This window comes from Malaya genurostris, chromosome 1 (genome assembly GCF_030247185.1).
Source record: "Malaya genurostris strain Urasoe2022 chromosome 1, Malgen_1.1, whole genome shotgun sequence".
Classification (NCBI taxonomy): domain Eukaryota; kingdom Metazoa; phylum Arthropoda; class Insecta; order Diptera; family Culicidae; genus Malaya; species Malaya genurostris.
In genome coordinates, this window is record NC_080570.1 from 85,449,840 (window position 1) to 85,474,447 (window position 24,608).

The 24,608-nt window shown below is 36.8% G+C and overlaps 1 protein-coding gene across 4 annotated transcripts in view; it reads left to right on the plus strand.

The window, feature by feature from the left end:
* The window catches only part of LOC131440657 (uncharacterized), an 88,131-nt gene extending 65,078 nt beyond the window's left edge, over positions 1–23,053 (plus strand). The window contains exons 3-4 of one of the 4 annotated variants that reach the window (XM_058612133.1): positions 20,521–21,208; positions 21,327–21,587. In XM_058612133.1, the coding sequence (XP_058468116.1) occupies positions 20,521–21,208; positions 21,327–21,440 (802 nt within the window). In that variant the 3' untranslated portion in view covers positions 21,441–21,587. Of the gene's footprint in view, positions 1–6,145; positions 6,178–12,951; positions 13,083–20,520 lie in introns of those variants that run through there. The other 3 variants (XM_058612131.1, XM_058612132.1, XM_058612130.1) reach the window with 3 other exon arrangements.
* Positions 23,054–24,608: the final 1,555 nt, after the last annotated feature.

Below are 24,608 nucleotides of genomic sequence, written 5' to 3' on the forward strand. Positions count from 1 at the left end.
TCAATCAGTTTCGCCGTCAGTTGAATTTGTAAACATTAGTGCCGATACCGAACCGGATCGGAAGGGTTTGAAAACTCCTTAACGGTTCATAAGATTTCAATTCACTCCTATTTCTGATAACAATAGTCCTCCTTTTTGAATTAAATTCACCTGTTCAGGACGAATATGATATATTATTATTCATCCCAACTGGATCAAGATAATTCAAATTGGTGTTTAATTCCAGGCATAAGAATGATCGAAACCACCTAATGACATATTGTCAATTTCAAGCAGTATTAGTGCTATCCACTCCGTAATCGATCCAGAAAACATAATAATTTTCATCTTTTTACATTTATAAGTGAACGATCGATCTCGATATGGACCGACTCTGTCAATACAAAGTATAAATTGACTCCCATCCCCATCCGCTAAGCGGGGGATACGCGTCCTGTAACTCATCATCTAAAGCCTAGGGATAATACGATATCAATGACAATTGTTTTATAAGAATAAACTACAAAAATGAAAATGACAACTTATTCGCAATAGCCGCTTTTTATTTATTAAGTAAAATTTTTATTGGGTTCATTTGCGTTAACTTAACATAGCCGATTGTCTTGTTGTTGTTGAGTGGAAGCCGTATTATGGGACGGCCTGCTCCCCTATAGTTAGTAAAGGAGTGTCAGGAGGGTGGAACCAATACTGTATTGATTTTAAACATATTTTGATATTGTAAATCATTTATTAATGACTTGCATCTTTTAAAAACACTTTGCATTTCCGGGCTCTCGACGTTCTCCAGATTGTGACGAGGTAGAGAATATACTACACTGAAATGGAAATCTTATTTATATTCATTAGATTTGTCATATGAATCATATGCAGAATATAATTCATAGACATTATATGAAAACTTATAATCTTTATTTAATGTGTACGTCAAATCTAAATGGACGTTATCATAATGAAAGTTAAAAAAATAGCCCATATAATTTATATGGAAATTCGATGAAAGTCGTGAATAGTGGTGTCCTCGATAGTCATCAACTGCTCCAGACCATTTTTTTCAGGAAGTTTCGCATCTCAATGTAATTTTAAATCGCTGACAAGACAGCTCATCCAACTTCGTTCAAGGATATGCGTTAACGGACCATGAAATATATAACCGGTACATTTCATTACTCTATCTGTCTAGTAAGATTCATTGTTTTATTTCCAGTCTCGGGATCTCACTTCTCTTTCGCAAATATCATGAGATGCTCCCTTACCGAATGGAATACTAGTATAGCTTGAATCCTCAAAGAAAAGTAGTAGTTGGCAATTATCTGCTATTCGTATGACCTATATTGAAAGTTATATATATATATATATATATATATATATATATATATATATATATATATATATATATATATATATATATATATATAATATATATATATATATATATATATATATATATATATATATATAAATATATATATATATATATATATATATATATATATATAAATAAATTTTATAAAACTAGTCATATGGTATATATGAACCTATATAAATAAATTCGAAGTGAATATAATATGCGCTTCATAAATTGTTCCAATGTATGTTGTGCGGATATCTAGTAATGGTTATAAGACGCGCCAATAAATTCTCAGACTCAGACTGGAAATTTCATTCGTTATATGGAAATCCTGTAAAAATAACGTTAAGAAGAGTTTTATGTTTCATAAGATTATCTCATATATTTGACATGATGTTGAACACATCTTGTAACTATGATTGGAAATGCTAATAGTGCAAAATCATTAGAATATCATATAATGTGAAAAAGAAAATTTAGCTCAGTGTAGACTCGGATGCTTTGTTGGTGTACTTTGCTGTTGGTGTTGCGAAATTCAGCTTGACAAGTGCTTAGTTCGTTTGGGGTAGAACCACTGTAGAAGAAAAAAAGAGGAAGAGAGGGCACTAGATCTGTACGTTATGGTTTTTAAGAAGTTATAGAGGTAGGTCAGGTAAAGGGGATCTCGGGTTGCCAAAACGCCACGGACTGGAACATAAGGTGGTCTACCTTGGGCCCGAAGAGAATCAATTAGCTGGTGTCTAACATCGCAATACTCGGAGCACGCTCAAACAACATGCTCGATATCATGATAACCGTCTCCGCAAACGTAAAGATTACTCTTACTAAGGCCAACACGATAAAGATGCGCTTTGAGCAAAGAGTGGTTCACTGAGCTAAATTTTTATTTTCACATTATATGATATTCTAATGATTTTTCATTATTAGCATTTCCAATGATAGCTACAAAGTGTATTATACATCATGTCAAAAATATAAGATAATCTTATGGAACATAAAATTCTTCGTAACGTTATTTTTACAAGATTTTCATATAACGAATGAAATTTCTAGTCTGAGTCAAATTTATTGGCACGCCCTATAACTATTACTAGATATCCACACAGCATACATTGAAACCATTTATGAAGCGCATATTATATTCATTTCAAATTAATATAGATAGGTTTATCTATACCATATCTATACCAGTTCTATATAGCAGTTATATATAGATAAAATGATTGCTATTTGATTAAATAAGTGATACATGAATCTTATCAAATAAAAAAAAATACTGGGATTATGATGCTTAAGGGAATCAAAAACAACAATAAAAATAATTGGCTTATATTGTTATATTTTTCGTATATAAAGAGTTTCATAATAAAATATTATTTTAATATTTCAAATACACTTACTTCTTTGGGAGGCTGATTTCATCGGATATTTACTGTCACCAAATGAATCAGATGCACTTCGAAAAGCTGATAATCGGAAACTACTCCTTTTTTCGAGGATTCAAACTATACTAGGCATCAGTTCTGTAAGGGAGCACCTCCTGATATTTACGGAGGAGACGTGGGATCCAGAAACTATAAACGAAAAATTTAAATCCTCATACTAGACAGACAGAGTAATGAAACGTACCGGATATTTATTTCAGGGGCATATCCTTGAACGAAGTTGAATGAGCTGTCTTTTCAGCGATTTCAAATAACAGAACTTCCTAAAAAAAAGGCGGGTGAGTAATGTCAGAGACATAACTGGATGTCGTGAATACGAAAAAACTGACACGCTCCCATCACTTTTCCGAATATCAGTTAGTTGATTGATTGTATGAATTGTGCAAGCTTTCCTCTTTTTCACTAATAGAATTTGAAGCGATACACCTACATTAAAGTACAGTTTAGTTACATTAAACAGCTACTATTCTACAACTATATATTCCAAACTTGAAACAATTCCTTTTTAATTTGCTAATATAGGAAGCTAGGTACGACAAATTTGTAGTTTATTTTTATTGAAGCTATGAAGTTCGAAGATATCTGATTCTTCTCGAAATTTCAGTACGAGACAATTGCAATGGCCTGGTCTGAAATGTATCTACGATCTTCGGTATGCAAGAGTGATTCTAATAATAATAATAATAATGATAATAATAATAATGATAATAATAATAATAATAATGATAATGATAATACAGATTAATCTGTATATATGGCAACCCTGTTTCGCAAGGCATATTTTCACACGACCCCATACTAGTATAAAGATGTGTTCAACATCATCATTTTCGCTTTCGCATTGCCGTTCGTAATTGAATGTGTTAGTGACGGTACAAATCTGCTTTTCTACCTGTCTTCGGAGCCATCGTTCTGACGGTGTCTCGTACGTACAGAGTAGCTGCTTTAACTTAAATGACGCTATTTCTCACATCACATTTCCTTTTATACGTGCTAGTGGTAGCACGGTAGGACTTCCCCTTTGTTAGAATTTCTTTCCTATACGCAGAACGGGAAACAGTGAAACGATATAAAAGAGAGAGTTAGCAGAGCGGCAGCCAGTCATACTGAATGGGTCGTCGAGCTGTGGAGGAACAATTAAGGGCAAGGCAAAGTCCCGCTCAAACCGTGCTGGTCTGAAGTGCCCAGTTGGCGGCAGAATCCATCGTTTGCCTCGGAAGGGGAACTACGCCGAGCGTGTCAGTGCTGGTGCATCGGTCTATCTGGCGGCAGTGATGGAGTACTTGGTTGCCGAAGTGTTGGAGTTGACCGGTAACGCTGCCCATGACAACGAAAACGAAAATCATCCCTCGTCATCTGCAGCTGGCCATCCGTTGAAAACCCCGTCCTTTTCAGGATGACCACATCACTGTGATAAAGAAATATTTAGAATTGCTTTAAGTTTAGCCAGTTCTGATACGCCTGGAAAGTAGAATGCGCAAATCAAGTGGTAACATTTGTTCTAACAATTTTTGTTTTCGGCCGCATACTAAAGTACTCGCGACAAAAATACATATTGATCTGTGGCAACTCTGTTTCGCACGGCATATTTGTAAACTAGTATAAAGATGTGTTCAAAATCATCACTTACGCTTTCGCATTGCCGTTCGTAATTGAATGTGTTAGTGACGGTGCAAATTATTTTAACTCCCATCTTGATGAATCTTTTGGTAGGAAATATTGAGATCTGAGATGGTTCTCGTGTGTGTCTTGTTTCGGCAATGGGCCTTGCTGGACTTTTTGGCTGCCTTTTTCGGTTTCTTTGTGCTGACGGTGTCTCGTGCATTCATATCGGGAAACAATGAGACGACAGGTCCTCGATGTTGCTGTCGTGTGTCTTGTTTCGGGGAGAGTTGCTCAGCAAATGATAGGAAAAGTGAACCATTCAACTTTTATATGGATGCTCTTGTATAGATACAGACATCTCGCGTTCTGATTGGCTGGTGCTGTCATGGGTTAAATCAAACAGGTTTTTCAATAGTGTACTATTGAAAAACTTCAATATTGTTGTAATACACGTTCAAGTTGAATATTTTCGATTCTATTGGTAGTTAGATTATATAAATCCTTCTACAGATCACTGAGCTATGAGCTTTCAAAATACGAGAAAGGCAAACGCGCCATATGAATTATCCTCTTTGATACTCGTTTATACCAAACATTTCAGAAAAGTTTAATTGTGAACTATTTAAGAATATGTCACACAACTGAAAGTTTTATCATAAATTTGTGATCATATTTCCGATGGCATGTAGCAAGAATTATGTTGATTCGTTAGATATAACAGGAGATATTCACGATCAAAAACTTATCACTCTCTCAGAGGGTAAATTTTGAAAAGGCGCCCCATAGTAAAGTAAGTCGTATTCACGACAAAACTGTCTGGAGCAGTCGATGTATATCAAGAACACCTCTCTTTCTTCAGCTTCAAGCAGTACGATTTACAACTATTCTTTTGTAAAAACTAACTCTTTTACTTGTCTAAGTTAAAATATTATTTCTTTATTTTTTCTTCAGCTGTCTCGTTTTCTTCCTTGTTGTAGATTTAATGTACGCTTCCATTGAAAATTATAAGTTTTCACATAATGTCTTCCATTGAAAATTATAAGTTTTCACATGACTTTTATTAAACATAATCAGCATGCGATTAATAGAAAAATGTAATGAATATTAAAATTATATTGGCTTAAGTTTTATCGACTTTTCTCATAACTTGTATATGGTATGTTTATCAATATCATGAAGATTATGAAGATATAAAATTTATTGATCATCATTTAGATTTTATGTAGAGTTCCATTAAAGGTCATAAGTTGTCATATGTTTTTGATGAAATACCATCTGCGTACGATTCATAAGACACATTCAATGAATATAAATTATGTAACAAGTTAGGTTTCATCGGATTTCAATATACATTATATGGAATATTCTAATAACTTTCATTATGGTAACGTCTATTCAGATTTAACGTACACTTTAAATAAAGATTATAAGTGTTCATATAACCTCTATAAATTATATTCTGCATACGATTCATATGACAAATCTGTTGAATATAAGTAAGATTTTCATTTCAGTGTTGGACATAAGTCTTGACATTGTGCGAATAAAGTCCCGGTTCACATCCAACCCTCGGAGCCATGATCTCGTCGATAACAGCGGTATAATGGAATGTAATCACCGCTCTAGACATCCATGATTGCCTCTTGACGAGAACGACTGAAAAATTCATCGAAGCAGATTGGTCTTTCTTAGGTTTCACCTTATAATGCGCCCACCTTGGCCAGTGAGTCCGCCATCTCATTGCCCCTTACGGAACAATGTGATGGGACCCAAACCAAGGTAATCCGATATGATTTTTCACATAAAAAACTTAGTTGTTCCCGTATTTCCCCAGAAAATACGGCGAGTACTTTCCAGGCTTCACTGTGCGAAGAGCCTCGATAGAGCTGAGACTGTCCGATACAATGAAGTAGTAGTCTGTGGGCAAAGTTTCAATGATCTCAAGAGTATACTGATCTGCAGCTAGTTCTGCGACGTAAACTGATGTCAGATCACTGATTTTATAGGAGGCGGTGAAATGTTAATTAAAAATACCAAATCCAGTGGACCCGTCGAGATGAGATCCGTCAGTGTAAAACTGTTTATTACAGTCGACTTCTCTAAATTTGTCATTAAAATGTTTGGGATCACTTGAGGGCATACGGGATCTGGGATTCCATAAATGTTTTCTTTCATGGATGTGTCGAAAAACACAGTAGGATTAAAAGTATCATAGAAACGAACACTGTGAGAGTTGTAGGAAGAAGAATTATTGTTACGTGACATGAAATCAAAGTATAATGTCATAAATCGGGTCTGAGAATTAGGCTCGACTAGCCGTTCAAAGTTATCGATAACCAACGGGTTCAAGACGCTACATCGAAAGAGTCGGCGATATGAGTTCAATGGGTTAAGTTTTCAATGAGAAGATTCCCGCCAGTACCTCGAGACTCTTCGTATGAGTCGCCTGCTTACAACCTAAAGCTATACGCAAACAACGATACTAGACTCTTTCCAGCTTGATGAAGCTGAACGGAAACAGAAGCATCCATACTCCATCTCTGACAATATCGTTTTTTGGTACAGCCTTATAAGATCTGTTGGGTGAGCTCCCCACCACTGTACGGAGAAAGTTGATTCTTTTTTTGCATTTTCGTTTCAGATACCTAATGTGACATTCCCAGGTACCTTTGGAATCGAACCAGACTTCGAGGTATTTGAATGTGAAGGCCTGAACTATGGTTTGACCCATTAGTTGAAGCTGTAGTTGTGCAGGTTCGCGCTTCCTGGAAAACACTACGAACTCAGTTTTCTCTGTGGAGAATTCGATACCCAGCTGTAGAGCCCATGTAGACAAAGTGTTCAAGGTAGTTTGTAATGGTCCTTGCAGGTCGGTAGACTTGATTCATGTAATAGACACCACGCCATCATCTGCAAGTTGCCTTAACGTGCAAGAATTTTCAAGACATTCATCGATGTCAATGACGTAAAAGTTATAAAGAAGGGGGCTGAAGCATGAGCCCTGGGGAAGGCCCATGTAACTAATTCGTTAGGTCGTCAAGTCTTCATGTGTAAAAAACATGCGCTTTTCCGATAAAAAGTTGCGCAAAAAATTGTTGAAAAGTGGGGAAAGACCATGCTTATGCAACTTCTCCGAGAGAATTTTTATGGAGACTGAATCAAAAGTCCCCTTTATGTCCAAGAATACTGAGCGAATGTCATTTGAATTTCTGTAGAAAGCAGCGCAAGGCAATCGTTCGTTCCCTTGTCTTTACGGAAGCCAAATTGTGTATCTGAAAGCTGTGACCTGTTTTTCTTTTGTCACAATGTAGTTCTTTTGGTCACTGAGTCCAGATTGTATATATTTTTTGAATATTGTATATTTTTGTTTATTTTCATTGTCGGTAAACGTGTAAGTAGAATTTAAATGTCAATCGCGTTTTTTACTCCGTGTTTACACGTTTGAGTCACGTTTCAGTTCTGCTTAATAGCAAAGGTTGGTGTCAAATGTAGTTTTTTGTTTAATTATTTATTCTATTTATTTATTTATTTATCTGTTTATTTATGTAATCAAAATTTATTTATTTACATATTTAGTTCGGAAATTATTCCTGAACTTAATCTGACACGTCGTTAAATTCTATGGTTTGAGCAGGAACATTGATCGTTTGTATCGTTTATGCAATTCTACCTGAACGTGTTCAATACCAACAGTGTAAATTTTTACATTTTAATGCTCATAATTGTGATTTTGTTTTATTTTTGTAGCAGGTGTAGTATTCATTTATTCGTTCTTTTTTGTGGTTTGTCGTTTATTTAGTACGATGGCCAAGGCAAACCTCACTTTTGATTAAGCTTGTCAGCTCCTCTCAGGTTTGTACTACAATTTAAAAGTGTAGTACTTAGCCGACGACGAACTGGACCATGAAATGGTTTCTCGTTCTGTCCGTCTCTCCATAAGTTGTCTGATTCGAGAGGTTCGCCAAACTTGCACAGCAATTTACAAAATACAGTTGTTGAATTGGTACAACTTCTTGGCCTTTTCTTGGGGGATTATTCAGCGCTTAGGATTAATGAGGAAGAACAAATCACTCCGCCTTCGTTGAATGAGAATGAGGAACCTCGAAAAACAGCTCTCAGTGAAGATGAACTAAATAGGATCGATTCCCTGCAAGCTAGAATTTCGAGTTTAGAAGCTGCACTAGCTAAGCGCAAGGAAGTGAAAGATGCAACGACTCAAACTCTCTCTGAACAAAATAAATTCACCCCATATACACTATATCCCAGTTTCAATGCCAGATATGTAAACAATGATAATTTTTCTTCTGGAAAGCTTTCCAACAAATTTGATCTAGCATTCGACATTTTCGCATTATTCCAAACCAACCCATTCAAAACCACGTAATTTACAATAACCCGTCTCATACTTTTATCAATCCAACGATGTTATCTAATCAGCCTCAATCGTTTCCTGCAAGAAATCCACACATTTTCAGTACAGCTCTACATGTTTCATATACTTACAGTACCATATCAGAACCGTCATTCACTTCCAGTTTCCAAATGGAACATCGCGAAATACAGCGGTGACGACCAGGGGCTGAAGCTGAATGAATTTTTGGAACTGGTTCAAGCGTTAGCGCAAGCAGAACATGTGTCAGAGGTTCAGCTTTTCGAGTCGGCAATTCATTTGTTCACAGGTTCAGCATTGAAATGGTATATGGCTCAACGTACCACGGGAAGGTTGATGAATTGGCAGCATTTAATGTTCGAGTTAAAGCGAACCTATATGCACCCAGATTTAGATTCGTTGATTAAAATGAAAATTTACCAGCTTTTGTTGACAACGAATCATTTAATATATTATATTTTGAAATAGAAAAGTTACTTCGGACTATGAATGTTCAAGTTCCAGATTTTGAAAAAGTGCAAATTTTGCAACAAAATATGCGAATCGATTATAAACGACAAATGACTTTCCTGCTTATGGTTTCCTGACCTTGAAACACTGCTTGCCGCTAGTCAGAAGTTAGATGCTTGTAACTTCTCAGCTTCTTATCGGAACGGAAAAATGTGTTTGTTGTTGAAGGCGCTGGACAAAACTCTAAGAAAGGCAGCAAGAATCAACCAACCGTGCAGCAGGAGAGTGGCCAAACCGCGGCAATGTCTCAGTCCAACCAAACTAGAGTTTATTCTAACCAGTGCTGTAAAACTTCATTCAATTCAATTGAAACTGAATGTGGAACACATTGATGATCTCTCTAATGCAGTAAACTTCATTCTCTGACACACACAATGTTTGCTGACGGCCCGAACGGGCAGCATTCAATTCATCACTCGTTTCTCTTCAATCGAGGCTCAGTTTAACCACCGTCAGTTGATCTCTTGAAATGTCAAAATATTTCTTTCAATAGTGTGAGAGCGGCCTTCAAATGAGGTTCATGTAAACATTCGAATTGATTCAAGATAATAGATGAAAGACAAACCAGATAGCTGAAATATCAATCACAGAATACACATAAATTAATTGTTTCGTCCTTTAGTTTTCATTTTTGATACTTTACTCCATTTATAATTCTATTCGCTCGAATTTGCTTACTACCAAGAGCGAAGGCGTTGAATCAGGTAGACTACTTGGCACTCGAAACTGAGCAAACAAAACTTCAAATGACTAGGTACGATTAATCAACTGACGATGAATTCCGAGAGCTTCACTTGAAAATGGCAGCAAAAGTCAAAGAATTAGTAGGGATATGCTGACTGTCAGCGGCCATAAATTTCATTTTCATCTTATATTATTCGATTGAAAATAAAATTTTACCGCACTGATTCTAACACGTCACGTCTCAGTCAACACCAGAACAAAAGTAACCAATCCTCGCTGAACATCCAATCAAAACGAAACACGAATTCCGACTCAGATGTTAGCGCTGGACCATCTGGAAGTCATCCGCGCCCGCAGTTAACCCTGGAAGATGTAATTAATTCACACGTTCCTCCACTGGATAATACATGCTTCAATTGTGGAAGACTCGGTCATCACGTCGCGTTGTGTAGACAACCCCGTGCTATTTTCTGCAGTACGTGTGGTCTTCGAGGTTTCTCTACGAAACACTGTCCGTATTGCTTGAAAAGCGCTTTGAATGCGAGCGAAAATCACCGCACGCAATCTCCAAACGCGTAACAGACTCCAATAGTTCTAAAAACATTCCGTCCCCGTACTGGATACCGGCGACTAGTGATGATTACGCGATAAATACCGAAATATATCAAATTTTATACCCGGTTCCCATAGATAATCGTCCATATGCACGGATTAAAATCTATGATTATCCATTATATGTTCTACTGGATTTTATCGGTAGTAACCACACGCTCGTCAGCGAAACCTTTTTTTTCTAAATTAAAATTTAAGAAACTACATAGCCCGTCCAAAAATGTCGTTTTACGTTCCGCCAGTGGTGACGAGCTTCAAGTTCGCGGGGAAGCTCATTTACCATTTGAGTTTCACGGTTGTGCTAGAGTAATTCCTACTTTGGTTGTTAAGAATTTGTCCATAAATTGTATTTGCGGTATGAATTTTGGGAAAAGATTCAAAATCCGTCCCGCAGTTCAAAGTTATGGTAAGTTTGAGTCCAATGCAGCGGTATCTGTCGACGAAAAACCAGATTCGGCAAATACCCTTCCGACAGGGAGACGGAATCTATTGAAAACATAAAAAACTTGCTCATTCTTGCTCGGGGAGGACAATTAACGTTAACCAACCGTGCTCAACATCGAATCGTACTGGGAGAAGAATGGAAATGTCTCCAAAGACTCAGGAACTGATAGCTACCGAGCTAAAAAGATTGTTAAGTATCGGTATTTTGGAAAGAAGCCAATCAGATTGGTCACTGAACTGTGTGCCGGTTATCAAGCCCAACAATGTTCGGCTTTGTTTAGACGCTCGAAAGATCAACGAGCGAACCGATCGAGTTGCTTACCCGCTCCCCTCGGACACGGGGAACTCGAACCGTTCGTCTATCTCCACGACATTGTCGTAGTGACAGAGACGTTTGAGGAACACAAACGCCTGTTGACCGAGATTGCGGAACATTTGAGGGATGCCAATCTAAGCATAAACCTCGAGAAGTCGAAGTTTCGACAGCTACACGTTCGCAGTTGTTTTGGGAATGAAGGATGGAACATATCGCACCTGATTTTGACAAATATTTTGGTAAGAGCACGAGACTGAAAATGGACTGACTCACTTTTCAGAACCATACAATTCCGGGAGAGCCTTTTTCCTGGCCTTTTAAAAAATCATCCCTCGGAATTGAAGCTGGTACTGAGGAAGAAGTAGTCGCATTAGAAGTCGGCACTTGTTAAAAAAAAACCTATGGTAAACCGAATCAGGGAAAATTGTGACCTGTTATTCTTTTGTCACAATGTAGTTCCTTTGGTCACTGAGTCCAGCTTGTATATATTTTCTGAATATTGTATAGTTTTGTTTATTTTCATTGTCAGTAAATGTGTAAGTAGAATTTAAACGTCAATCGCGTATTTACTCCGTGTTTACACGTTTGAGTCACATTTAAGTTCTGCTTAATAGCAAAAGTTGGTGTCAAAAGTAGGGTTTTGTGCAATTATTTAGTCTGTTTATTTGTTTATTTATTTAAAATATTTTTTAATTAATTTAAAATTTATTTATATTTATTTACTTACATATATTTATTTACATATTCATTATTAAATTGTATATTAATTATTTATTCAGATATATTCATTCATTTATATTCATCTATTTATATATATATATATATATATATATATATATATATATATATATATATATATATATATATATATATATATATATATATATATATATATATATATATAAATATATATATATATATATATATATATATATATATATATATATATATATATATATATATATATATATATATATATATATATATATATATATATATATATCTTTGCTATTGTTCAATACCACCATTCATATATCAAATCATATTACATATTTATAAAATAAAAGGAAACAAGTGTGGTAGGTACAAACACTAATCAAGACACCAACCAGAAAATAAACGATAAATCATTGTAACCGTCATCTGTCTACACACTGTCATCGTCGTCATCATCGTCATCATCGCAGCATAAAATGCAAGGTGACATGCTTTTAAGGTGACAGTGGGATTGGGATGGAAAATGGACAGCAAGCCGATAAAACCGCGGGAAAACGCTTGAGCGGGAGCTAGTATTTTTCTGACGCGGAAGAGTGAAGGTCACAGCAGCGTGTCACCCACCAAAAGTGAAAATCCGTTTCGTGATTGGAATATTTTTCTAAGTTGATTTGATACGAGAAAAGTGCAATAGACTAAATTTCCCAGGATAAGCCATTGACGAACCGACGCCAGTAACCTTTTTTGCTTTAATCAGATTTTTCATGGTCTTTTCTAATGATGCATATTTTTCGTAGTCTTCGCGCTTTCCACTGTTCACAAATTTTTTATACGCGGATGATTTTGTTTTATACATTTCCGAGCACAGATCATAAATTACCGAAGATCGGTTATCATCATATGAGCAGCCCCACCCCATACCATGCGAGTTATAGTCACCTAAAGCTAACCGCGGGGTAGAAAGAAGATCAATGATGTCTGCCAGTCGTCGATGCCCTATCGAGACTCTCGGAGGTATGTAAATAGAAGCTATACAAAGATCATTGCCTTTTGATTTGGCTAAATCGAGGGGAGGTTAATTCGATAAAATGAATAGCACTTTTTGAACCACTCCATAGAAGACTTCTAGATCTAGACGTATAATGTTGAAATTGTAGAAGTTAAAGTTTATATTTAAAGTAAGCCATGGTTCACACAATTAAAATACGTTGCAGTTACGTAAATTTATCAAAAATTTGAAAGAATCTAATTTTGGGATGATACTTCTGCAATTCCACTGCAGTATAGTGATCATACTCTTGATTTCTGTAGGTATTTTAGCCATCGATAGATACAATCTCTGCAAAAAGGGGCCATTGTTCTGTCAACTGCTTTAAAAATGTTCTTACTATTAGTAGTAAAGCCATTAAAATACCTTTCAGAGGATCAGTGATGTTGCAGGCTGTTAATATCCAGTCCACGATATCAGAAAATTTCAGCTACCCAGAATTTGTTAGACTTTCTAGTTGTGATTTGGGGTCACTTGGGTTTTTCAGTGTCCCTGGTAGTGCTGGAAATTTCCGATTGTAATTCGGTTTTCAAAATCCAGGAAAAATTGGCTTCGGCTCTGTGGCATTGTTGTTTTGGTTCCGTTTGAATGTTTTAGTTTCTAGTATTTTTAGACCTTTGCGAGGAAACTTGGGAGAGAAAATAATTGGCCGTTTCCTGTTTGTTCCTAGCTGAACAGAAGAAGGTCCTTCGTCGGGGTCATTTGAAACATCAACGTCGGTCGACGAAAAAGCGAATGAGTTGTCAGGAATATGTGGAGTAGCTCGTTTGAGAATTCCGCGTAAGATCGTTTGGAATGCTCTCTAAAGGTTCGCTTGAACTTTTCCTTGCGTTGCTTATATTTAGTCGATCAGTCGATCCTATCGTTCAAAACATCTGCTATCATTACAGCACGCGATAGCCCGTCTTACAGTGTGTCTAGACCGATTAGTAATCCGCAATTTCATGGCTCGGTAGTTGGTGAGGATTGGTCCAAGGTAAATGGCGAAGAGCGAATCGAACAAATCTACGTTGAATCGACTCGATTCTATTAACGCCATTGTGGTAGTGAGGGTTCCAAACAGCTGAACAATATTCCAGAGTAGAGCGAACGAGTGAACAGTATAGTGATTTCAAGTAGTAAACATCCGTAAGATGCTTAGCCATTCTCATCACGATTCCAAGGTAGCGAGAAGCTTTAGCCACAATGTAGTTGGTGTGTTTCTTGAATGTTAACTGCTCGTCAAGAAAAACGCCGAGATCCTTGATGCACGTCGGTCTACCAATCATGAATCGCTCAATAAAGTATTCGAATTTCAAAGGCACTTTTTTTCTCGTAAACGTAATGGTCGAGAATTTTTCTGGATTAACGGTCATGTGATTCAATTTGCACCAATCTGAAAAGATGGCCATTTGTCGCTAAGGAAACGTCGCATCCTCTGAGTTGCGAATAACACGGTAGATTTTGAGGTCATCTACAAAAGATATGTACGGTCCTTTCAGAGAAAAATTAACGTGGTTAAAGTAAAGCAAGAAGATCAATGGTCCGAGATTGCTTCCCTGCGGAATTCCAGATATTGCAACAAATTCTTCCGAAACAGTGGGGTTCAATTTATTGAAATTTAGCGTGACGTAATTTATGCATGACGTCTATTTTAAAAATATATTTGTTGAATCTCCGAAAATTCTAAAAATTCATTGAAAAAAGTTATGATGGAAATACTTGATTTTGGGGGTCCTTAACAAACAGTACATCATATATCGACATCAATGCATTTTAAAGTGTTTATGTCTTCGGATCATGTTTAAACATGATCTAAAGACATAAATGCTCTATCTCGTATTGTATGCAAAATAATATTTTTAACTCACTTGTAGGTGGATTAATGTCAACTTTGATTATATTGAATGAAGCAGACTGTTTCAAACAGAAATTCTTCTGAATACATAAAAGTTCCAAAATTAACCCCAGAAGCATAAATAAAAAAAACGCGTGTTTTGACATGACTATGACCATTGTGTTGTGGGACGAAGCGAGATTGTCGAGAAGGAATTTTAACGACGGCTAGTCCACGCCGTACCAATACATGGGCGAGGATGGCGCTATGCCGAAACCGAAGAAATAAAAATGTTCCATTTGAGACGGGTACAGCGTAATGCATTTCACGTAGCCCACCTGGGTTCGATTCCCAACCCCTCACATAGGACTAGAAAGTTCTCTGGCTTATAGAGGTGAACCTTAAGCTTAAAACCTCTATAATTGAAACAAAACAAAATGTTCCTTCGCAATGGGAATTGACTTCAATCTGGTGCGATACTGTAATTATTGAGACCAAAAGTATCGATACTAACAGTATTACTTTACTGCAATATCAATACCAACATTCGTACCCGAGTGTTCGATTTGTGCACACGCGCCTTATTATAGTCGACATCGGTGAAGGTGCTTATCTCAGCAAGGGCTGTAGTATAAGTATTGTATTGTAACAACGAGAATAGTGGCTTTTACACAGCAAGCTTTGTGTATTGATTCCGCGTTGGAAGCAGCAGTGGACTCTTTTGTTCAACCAAGCAGTGTCGGACAATAACACATTTTTATTGTTTGCCGCCTACGAACCTGCCGGTGAAAACAGATCAAGGTCACGCTGAGGAATCAGGAGGAATATATCATCGTGCCATACTAGCTAAGTACTTTTTTAAACTTTTTTTCTGATTTTCTATCTTATTCACTTCTGTCTATCTTTATTTTTAAAAGTGCGGGAGATTCTACTCCCGCAGATTAAAAAACTACAAGGATCAGCCCCATGGGGTTGTTCGAGCCATTGATGTGGAACAAGACAACCAAAATTCCCAATGATCTACAATCAAACAGTTCAATCAATCGTTACACTTTTGAAATCGCAAATGCACGAATGTCTGCTTAGATTAAACTTTATTAGGAACCAAAACCGAACACGCGAACCCAGAATATAGACTTTATTTGTCGTGATTTGTATTTGTTTTGTAGCCGACGAAATTGCACCAATAGCCCAAATGTATGCAATTATATGTTTGTACACGTTACGGATATCGATATTTAAGCTTGCGATACGGATATCGATATTTAAGCTTCTCTTCGCCAAGCTAGTGTTCAAGTTTTGTATGCAAGCAGTTATTTTTATAGCGTTTCTCTACCATTACAACCATCCTGCGATTTCGGATGAAGCGATAAACTTTTTTTTATTATCAATCGAGTTCATCTTATATAAATTAGAAAGTGGTCTTATGCACTCAAAATTTACCCTGGGGTAGTTGTCAATTTCTCAGACGAAACGACATAACATGGAATTTCATCCGAACTTGCATGACACAAGATCAGAGCATACCAATTAAAGCTTCAAATCGTTTTATGGCACTTTTTGTCTTGCTGTCTAGCAACAACCTACCCCAGTAGGAGTACGAGTAGGACTGAAACGTTAGCTATAATTTTGCTTATATTTATAGATTCGCGTGCTTCCAACAGCTTCGCTTTAGCATCGATTGACCAATCAGAGCGATTCTTTCCCTTTGATATATAGCTTACTCCTTCAAAACCGTCGACTATGGCAGGGGAATCCAGTTTGTCGGAGACAAAATAGGACACTGCTAGGTATTAATCAACATTTCAATGATATACAATTAAAAATACATGGCTATGAATATTCAAATCAATACGTAGAAATATTTCCAATCAAATGGTGACATAATATTAATAATTGATACAAAATTGACTGAGCTGTAATTGTCCAAAACCTGACCACATTTCTACGTGTATTTTTCTTGAGTTTCAAATTTGCACCCCTATATAGAAAACAAAAATGTGTTCCACATTAAAAAAATGTCCGCTGGTGACATCACCAACGTCCCGGAGGAGGAACATATAGATGACGATGGCGAAGAGCATCTAATGTCCGACTCTGAATACGATATTCCTTTATCGGACAACCTCACTCCCTCGCCTGAGAAACTTCCCCTTCGTCGTAAGGTTTACCAGGACGATGGTACGGGGGGCCCATGGGTGGTGTACTTCCGGCCTATATCGAAACCTCTTAGAGTAATGAATATTGCTCGGGACCTGACGGAACACTACTCGGCAGTATAGCATATGGACAAAGTGACGCCAAATAAATTGCGCGTTGTTGTGTCCGACGTGAAGCAAGCAAATGAGATTACTGCCGACGAGCTTTTCACGAGGGAGTACCGCGTGTGCGTCCATGTGGTGCAGATCAACGGTGTGGTACGGGACGAGAGTCTGACAATCGAAGATCTGTTGAAGGATGGGGAAGGCCGCTTCAAAAACCCCGACCTTCAGCCAGTGAAAATATTGGAGTGCAAGCAATTGCACTCCAAGTCCATAAACGGTAAATTTTACCCATCAGACTCATTTCGCGTGACCTTTTCCGGATCTGCACTTCAAAATTATTTGGTAGTGGGAGAGGTTCGTCTACCTGTCCGGATGTTTATACCAGGACTAAGTTTAAAAAAGTACTTAGACTAATGCACTGCTCGAATTGCAAAAAGTTTGGGCACACGGCAAACTTCTGCTGCAATAAACCGCGATGCGGTAGATGTGGGGAAGGTCATGAAGACAATTCCTGTAGCAAGACCGCTAATAAGTGCATTTACTGTAGCGAAAGTCTTCATGATCTCTCGGTGTGTCCAATATACATACAGCGGGAAGAAAGGCTCAAACGATCCGTGAAAGAGCGCTCTAGGCGGTATAATGCGGATATACTATAAAAAAAACAGTACAATCAAGCCCTGAGAACCCGTTTGCCCTCTTGCCAGTTGACGAAGATATTTCTGACGACCCCGGCGAAGGACCATCTTCCTAATTTACTGAAGGAAGCAGGAAAAGACCAAACATGGCTTCTCCAAAGCTACCACGTAAAGGCCTTAGACTGAATTCGCCGCAGAATACTCCAATTGAAACAAAAAGCGCTGATTCAAAACCGGAGCAAATCCCTCCTGGTTTAAGCAAACTAAAAGATAAAAAGGAGTACCCAGCGCTTGCAGGGGCAACAATGCACCCAAGCGACCCCAAATCACAACAAGACAATCAGACAAAATCTGGATTGCTGAGATTCTCTGATATTGTGGACTGGATTTTAACAGCCTTCAACATTAATGATCCTCTTAAAAGCTTACTAACTGCTTTAGTGTCAACAGTAAGAGCATTTTTGAAACAGTTGACTGAACAATGGCCCCTCCTTTCTGCGATCGTATCTTTCGATGGCTAACTCACCACTAGAAATCGAGGAAATGGAACAGCAGAAGTATCATCCCAAAACTAGATTCTTTCAAATACCTGATAAACAACCGTAACTGCGACGCATTAAGCTTATGCGAAACATGGCTTACTTCTAACATCATCCTAGACTTCCACAATTTCAACATTATTCGACTGGATCGGGAAGACTTTTACGGAGGGGTACTTTTAGGGATCAAAAAGTGCTATTCATTTCCCCTCGATACCGGGAATTGAAGTTGTTGCTTGCGAAATCAATATTAAAGGTAAAGATCTATGTATTGCTTCCATCTACATTCCTCCCAGAGTCTCAATAGGGCATCGACGGTTTGCAGACATCATAGAACTTCTTCCTTCACCGCGACTGGTTTTAGGGGACTTTAACTCGCATGGTACAGGATGGGGCTGCTTATATGATGACAACCGTTCTTCGTTAATCCAAGATCTGTGTGACAACTTCAATATGACAATTCTAAACACGGGAGAAATAATACGGTACCCTAGACCGCCAGCACAACCAAGTGCGTTGGATTTATCCCTTTGCTCGACCTCGCTACAGTTAGATTGCAAGTGGAAGGTAATCTGTGATCCTCTCGGTAGCGATCACTTGTCGATCATGGTTTCAATCGCCAACCGCATAAAACCATCGAATGTCAATGTTTCGTACGATCTCACACGAAACATTGATTAGAAAAGCTACGCAAGCTCGATATCGGAGAAACTAGAATTATCACAGGAGCTTCCTCCGAAGGAAGAGTGTACTTTTTTGGCTGGCTTGATTCTTGACACCGCAATTCAAGCTCAGACGAAACGAGTACCCAGCACGCAAACTAGTATACGTTCTCCCAACCCATGGTGGGACAAAGAGTGCTATGAGCTGAAAACGAAAAAAGCTTCAGCCTTCATCTCGTTTAGAAGGCACGGAACCCCAGATAATTATCGGAAATAAGCGCTTGTAGAATTTCAGATGAAAAGTCTGATTAAAGCTAAGAAACGCCCGTCGCATGCGCAATCGAAATCACGCAAACGAAAGCGAGGAATATTCTAACCGCTGGATATTTGATTTTGCTAAGAAAGTATGTCCCGATTCTGTTCCGGAACAGAAGATATCCCGCGTCGCGACATCGAACTCGAACGAAACCCCGTTTTCAATGGCGGAGTTTTCACTCACGCTCCTTTCGTGTTACAATAAAGCCCCAGGGTTAGACCGAATTAAATTCAACTTGCTGAAAAATCTGCCTGACGTTAAGAGAATAAAAGTTTACCGATTGGACAAGCGCGGGAATTTTAAAATGAAAATTCCGGTTCTTTTTTGATCATGGGGTGTTGAATACAAAAATAACAGCTTCTACAGAAACGGTTTTATTTGGTTTTCTTCGAAACAATTATATTATATTATATTATATTATATTATATTATATTATATTATATTATATTATATTATATTATATTATATTATATTATATTATATTATATTATACTATGCTATATTATATTATATTGTATTATACTATATTATATTATATTATATTTTATTTTTTTGTTTTATATTATTTGACCCGGGTCGGTGATCATACAAGCCAGTTGTCATATGTTTGAGCCCCGACCTGGAAGGATTCATCGTAGTACTATAGCCATGCAATGATTCTGTACGCTAAGAATCGGCTGCGTAGTCTGTTGAAACAGAAAGGCCAAATTCCACATAAAGAATGTTATGCCAAGACTTAGCTTGTATTATATTATATTATATTATATTATGTGGTATAGCGAAATTCTTTATCATATGGTCAGATGTTTTTGCGGGAAGATGAACCGACTTCAAACACTCTTAAAAGGAACACGTTTAAATTAGCTAAACCGATTTTCACAAACTTCATTATTAGAAAAAGGTCTACCATTGAGTTAATTCGTATCTGATAACTTGTTCCGGAACCACAGGATGAAGAGCGCTCAAATTTTTAAATCATCATTTGAAGCAATAATGCAAAAATCATTACTTATAATTACTTCATTTTGTAGGTTATGCTAGTTGATGCTCAAACAAACTTTTTGATTTTTGTGTGAAAAAAGTGATTTATAGAATACCACAGTAGTACATATGAGTAATAAAACAAAAAAAATAAATTGAAAAATAATGAGAATATTTTGTTATATTTTCAGATCAGGACGCCCACGAATCATTAAGCATTTGATTGGTGAAGAAGTGGTTTTCGACTCGGACTTGTACCAAAGACTCAGAAAAAATCTTAAAAACTCAAATTCCTCTGAATACAACTACTATAAAAACAATGTATCATGGAATCCCTCTAATGTAAATACTGGACTAAAAAAAGCAAATATCAGTGATAATAAGAAAATAGAAAATGGAAAGACATTAGCTGATCAAGTAGTTGAAGGTAAATATGGGCTGATTCATAACGAGTTATTTAGAACAACTCCACATAGACCAGGCGTCCTGAGTTACATACATAATATAGAAATTCCACAAGATGATGCTGCAAACTTTGGTGGCTTGAATAAAAAGGAGATATGGCTTTCTGAAGGTCATTTGTTGGTTTTGAATGGAGGCAGAGTTAATGAACACTTTAATGGCTCTAAATGGAAAGCTATAGACTCTTTTAGTGCACCTTTGAGACAAGTGAAAATCCCATTGAATCCAAAAATACCTCCACCATTCCCAATACAACTCACAGATGATGGACCGATACATTTTGTTGGACGAATTCAAATTCCTTTTTGCAGTCAGTTTCTAAATGATTCTCTATGTGTTTTCCCTAATGATGTTACACAAGGAAATAATTTTAGTGCGACAAACTCAACAAAATCGAACAAAACAAAAAAAAATGAGGTAATTTTTGATGGATATAGATATCCTGCACCACAATCTTTTCTTGTCAACCAAATGAATAGAACTTTTTTTAACCCTTTTCCAAATGCATCATTCCAACCCTTTTCGGGTTCTATAGAAAATACAAATAAATCAGATGTGGATGAGGACAACCTCTCCCTATATTACCCACCGCCGTATAGTTTTGAGTACAAAAATAATTACAGTAATCCAGTATTACCCGGCCCTTTAGTTCCAGGAATCATATTACCTCCTCCACCAAACTTTTTTGGACGATTAGATACAAATACACATGATACTCCAGAAGATACCAATAACGCAGTCTTGAAAGATTATCTAAAAAATCTTACTGTTATGAAACATATAATACCTTTCACCAACAAGATTGAGAATAAATCCATTGCATCAAATGTATTAAATAGAAAACCCATAATAAAAGATACAAATAATACAGTTGAAATTAAAACCTTAAAAACCAAAAATTCTACTGTTCTACAGACTATTCGTGAAAACACGAACATTAACTATAGTGAAAAACGAACCACATTGAATATACCGTCTACTCGAACACAACCTGATAAAACAAAAAAATATTCATCGTTTTCCATGCCACAAAACCCAAAAAAAATGAAAAGTAACACAGTATACTATGAATATTTTGATTCTAGTAATCGAACACAACAAAAAAATGGAGATTATTCGTCAACTACACTAAGTCCATCCTTAGCCACAATCGCCTATGAAATGCTTTCTCTTAAGTTGCATGCAAATAATTCATCTTCAAATATAAAACGTCCTTCTTCATATTTTTCCAATACATATGAAAATACACCCTACATTGTATATAATGAAAATAATCAGTTCGGTCATTCGACAGAATTTAATAAAGAAATTGAGACGATTCGAAAAACGTTGCATTATTTTGATACTACAATACCTTCTTGCAAGTCAAAATACAAATCGAATTTTAAATCAACTGCTCTATCGCAAATACAGCCAATTTATGCTAACGTGAATCCTACCGATTATCGACGAACGGTAAATGACGATTTCAAATTGAGAGATCCAAATGTGCAATTTTACGATGCAACTTCAATTTTTACTAGAAAAAAAGAGCATTCTTTCAATTCACAAATGATACAAAAGCTAAATAAGGTTGGTAGTGTTAATATTGAAGATCAATATATCAACTCGAAAACAGAAAACGAGAATCCTCATGTCTATTATACGGTAATTACGAATTCTAAACTAAATCATTTTGAAACCCCAAATTTGTATAGCCTTAAGCAATTCAATGACCACGTAGTGTCTAATCCACGCATATACAATAATGGAGCTAGTGGATATCATCAACAACTGTATTTAACTAGTAGGAGTCCTCTTCAAACAAGTTCAGTATATTCAAAAGCATCTGTGTCTCCAAATTATCAGTTTGATCGGCATTATATTCTCCCGCAGACATTCAAACAAACAACGAATTATTCACCAAAAAATCAACAGCATACGACGGTACCATATTTAGGAGAAAATATATTTGTGAATTATAGACATTCGTTTCCTGTTTTTAATTCTGATAGTGAGATATATAGATATAATGGCATGAAATCCTATATTCAATATCAGCATACAATTGAAGATAAGAATGTCTTTAATCGTTCATGATGCAGGGAATCTACTGCTGTAGGACACATAGCGTCTAAATAGGACACTCAGCATCAAATCAAAATAAGCCAACTGTCAGGAGACTTACTGATTGTGATAATATGCAGTTGTTGAGCTGTGATCCCTTTTCATCTGAAAACAATTTGAAAGCCAATGTTGAAGAATATAAATTCTACATATGTATTGTAACTTAATACGTAATTGAAAGAAATTCCCCAATGCGGTGGAGTCCCATCCACAACATATAATTTATAATACCAAAGGGCATGTTCAGGAGTGTTCTAGTTCTAGATGCATAATTTAAGTCAGTTTTAAAATTTAAATCTTGAAATTATAACAAAATAAACTGGCAACCCCAGCAGCGTTTTATCTGTGTTTCAAATATAGAAAAAATAGAACGGCAGTGTATACCAGTTTCAAATTTGACAGTAGAACTGGTCGAAAAAATAAAACTAAAACGGATTGCTGGGGATACGTTTGTTTCAGTTTCATTTACATTATAGACCACCCATATGAATCTTGTAGCTGCTGAATTTGCTCTAACGACTATATAATTTGAACTAAGCCACAACTATGTAAAAAACCTGTTTTAATCCACCTAGTGGTGTAACGATGCCTTACTCATACATAATACTGTGCTATTCTCTTCAAAATATTTCTCTTCGATCTTTGAAAGAAACCAAGGGATTGTTTGTTCATTAACTAGTATAACATACAGAAAAAAAGTGGACAGTGCATTGCTCGCGTAGGTCATCTTTAATCCTTAATTGCATGATTTTGCAAAAAACAGCTGGAAACTTACTTTACTATGGGGTGCCTTTTCAAAATTAGCCATATGGAAGAATGGGCAGAACTTAATCGTGAATATCTCGACTTGTACAGGGTGATTTTTTAAGAGCTTGAGAACTTTTTTAAACAATAAAACGCATAAAATTTGCAAAATCTCATCGGTTCTTTATTTTAAACGTTAGATTGGTACATGACATTTACTTTTTGAAGATAATTTCATTTAAATGTTGACCGCGGCTGCGTCTTAGGTGGTCCATTCGGAAAGTCCAATTTTGGGCAACTTTTTCGAGCATTTCGGCCGGAATAGCCCGAATTTCTTCGGAAATGTTGTCTTCCAAAGCTGGAATAGTTACTGGCTTATTTCTGTAGACTTTAGACTTGACGTAGCCCCACAAAAAATAGTCTAAAGGCGTCAAATCGCATGATCTTGGTGGCCAACTTACCGGTCCATTTCTTGAGATGAATTGTTCTCCGAAGTTTTCCCTCAAAATGGCCATAGAATCGCGAGCTGTGTAGCATGTAGCGCCATCTTGTTGAAACCACATGTCAACCAAGTTCAGTTCTTCCATTTTTGGCAACAAAAAGTTTGTTAGCATCGAACGATAGCGATCGCCATTCACTGTAACGTTGCGTCCAACAGCATCTTTGAAAAAATACGGTCCAATGATTCCACCAGCGTACAAACCACACCAAACAGTGCATTTTTCGGGATGCATGGGCAGTTCTTGAACGGCTTCTGGTTGCTCTTCACTCCAAATGCGGCAATTTTGCTTATTTACGTAGCCATTCAACCAGAAATGAGCCTCATCGCTGAACAAAATTTGTCGAATTTGACACATTTCGAACCGAACACTGATTTTGGTAATAAAATTCAATGATTTGCAAGCGTTGCTCGTTAGTAAGTCTATTCATGATGAAATGTCAAAGCATACTGAGCAAATAATAATGC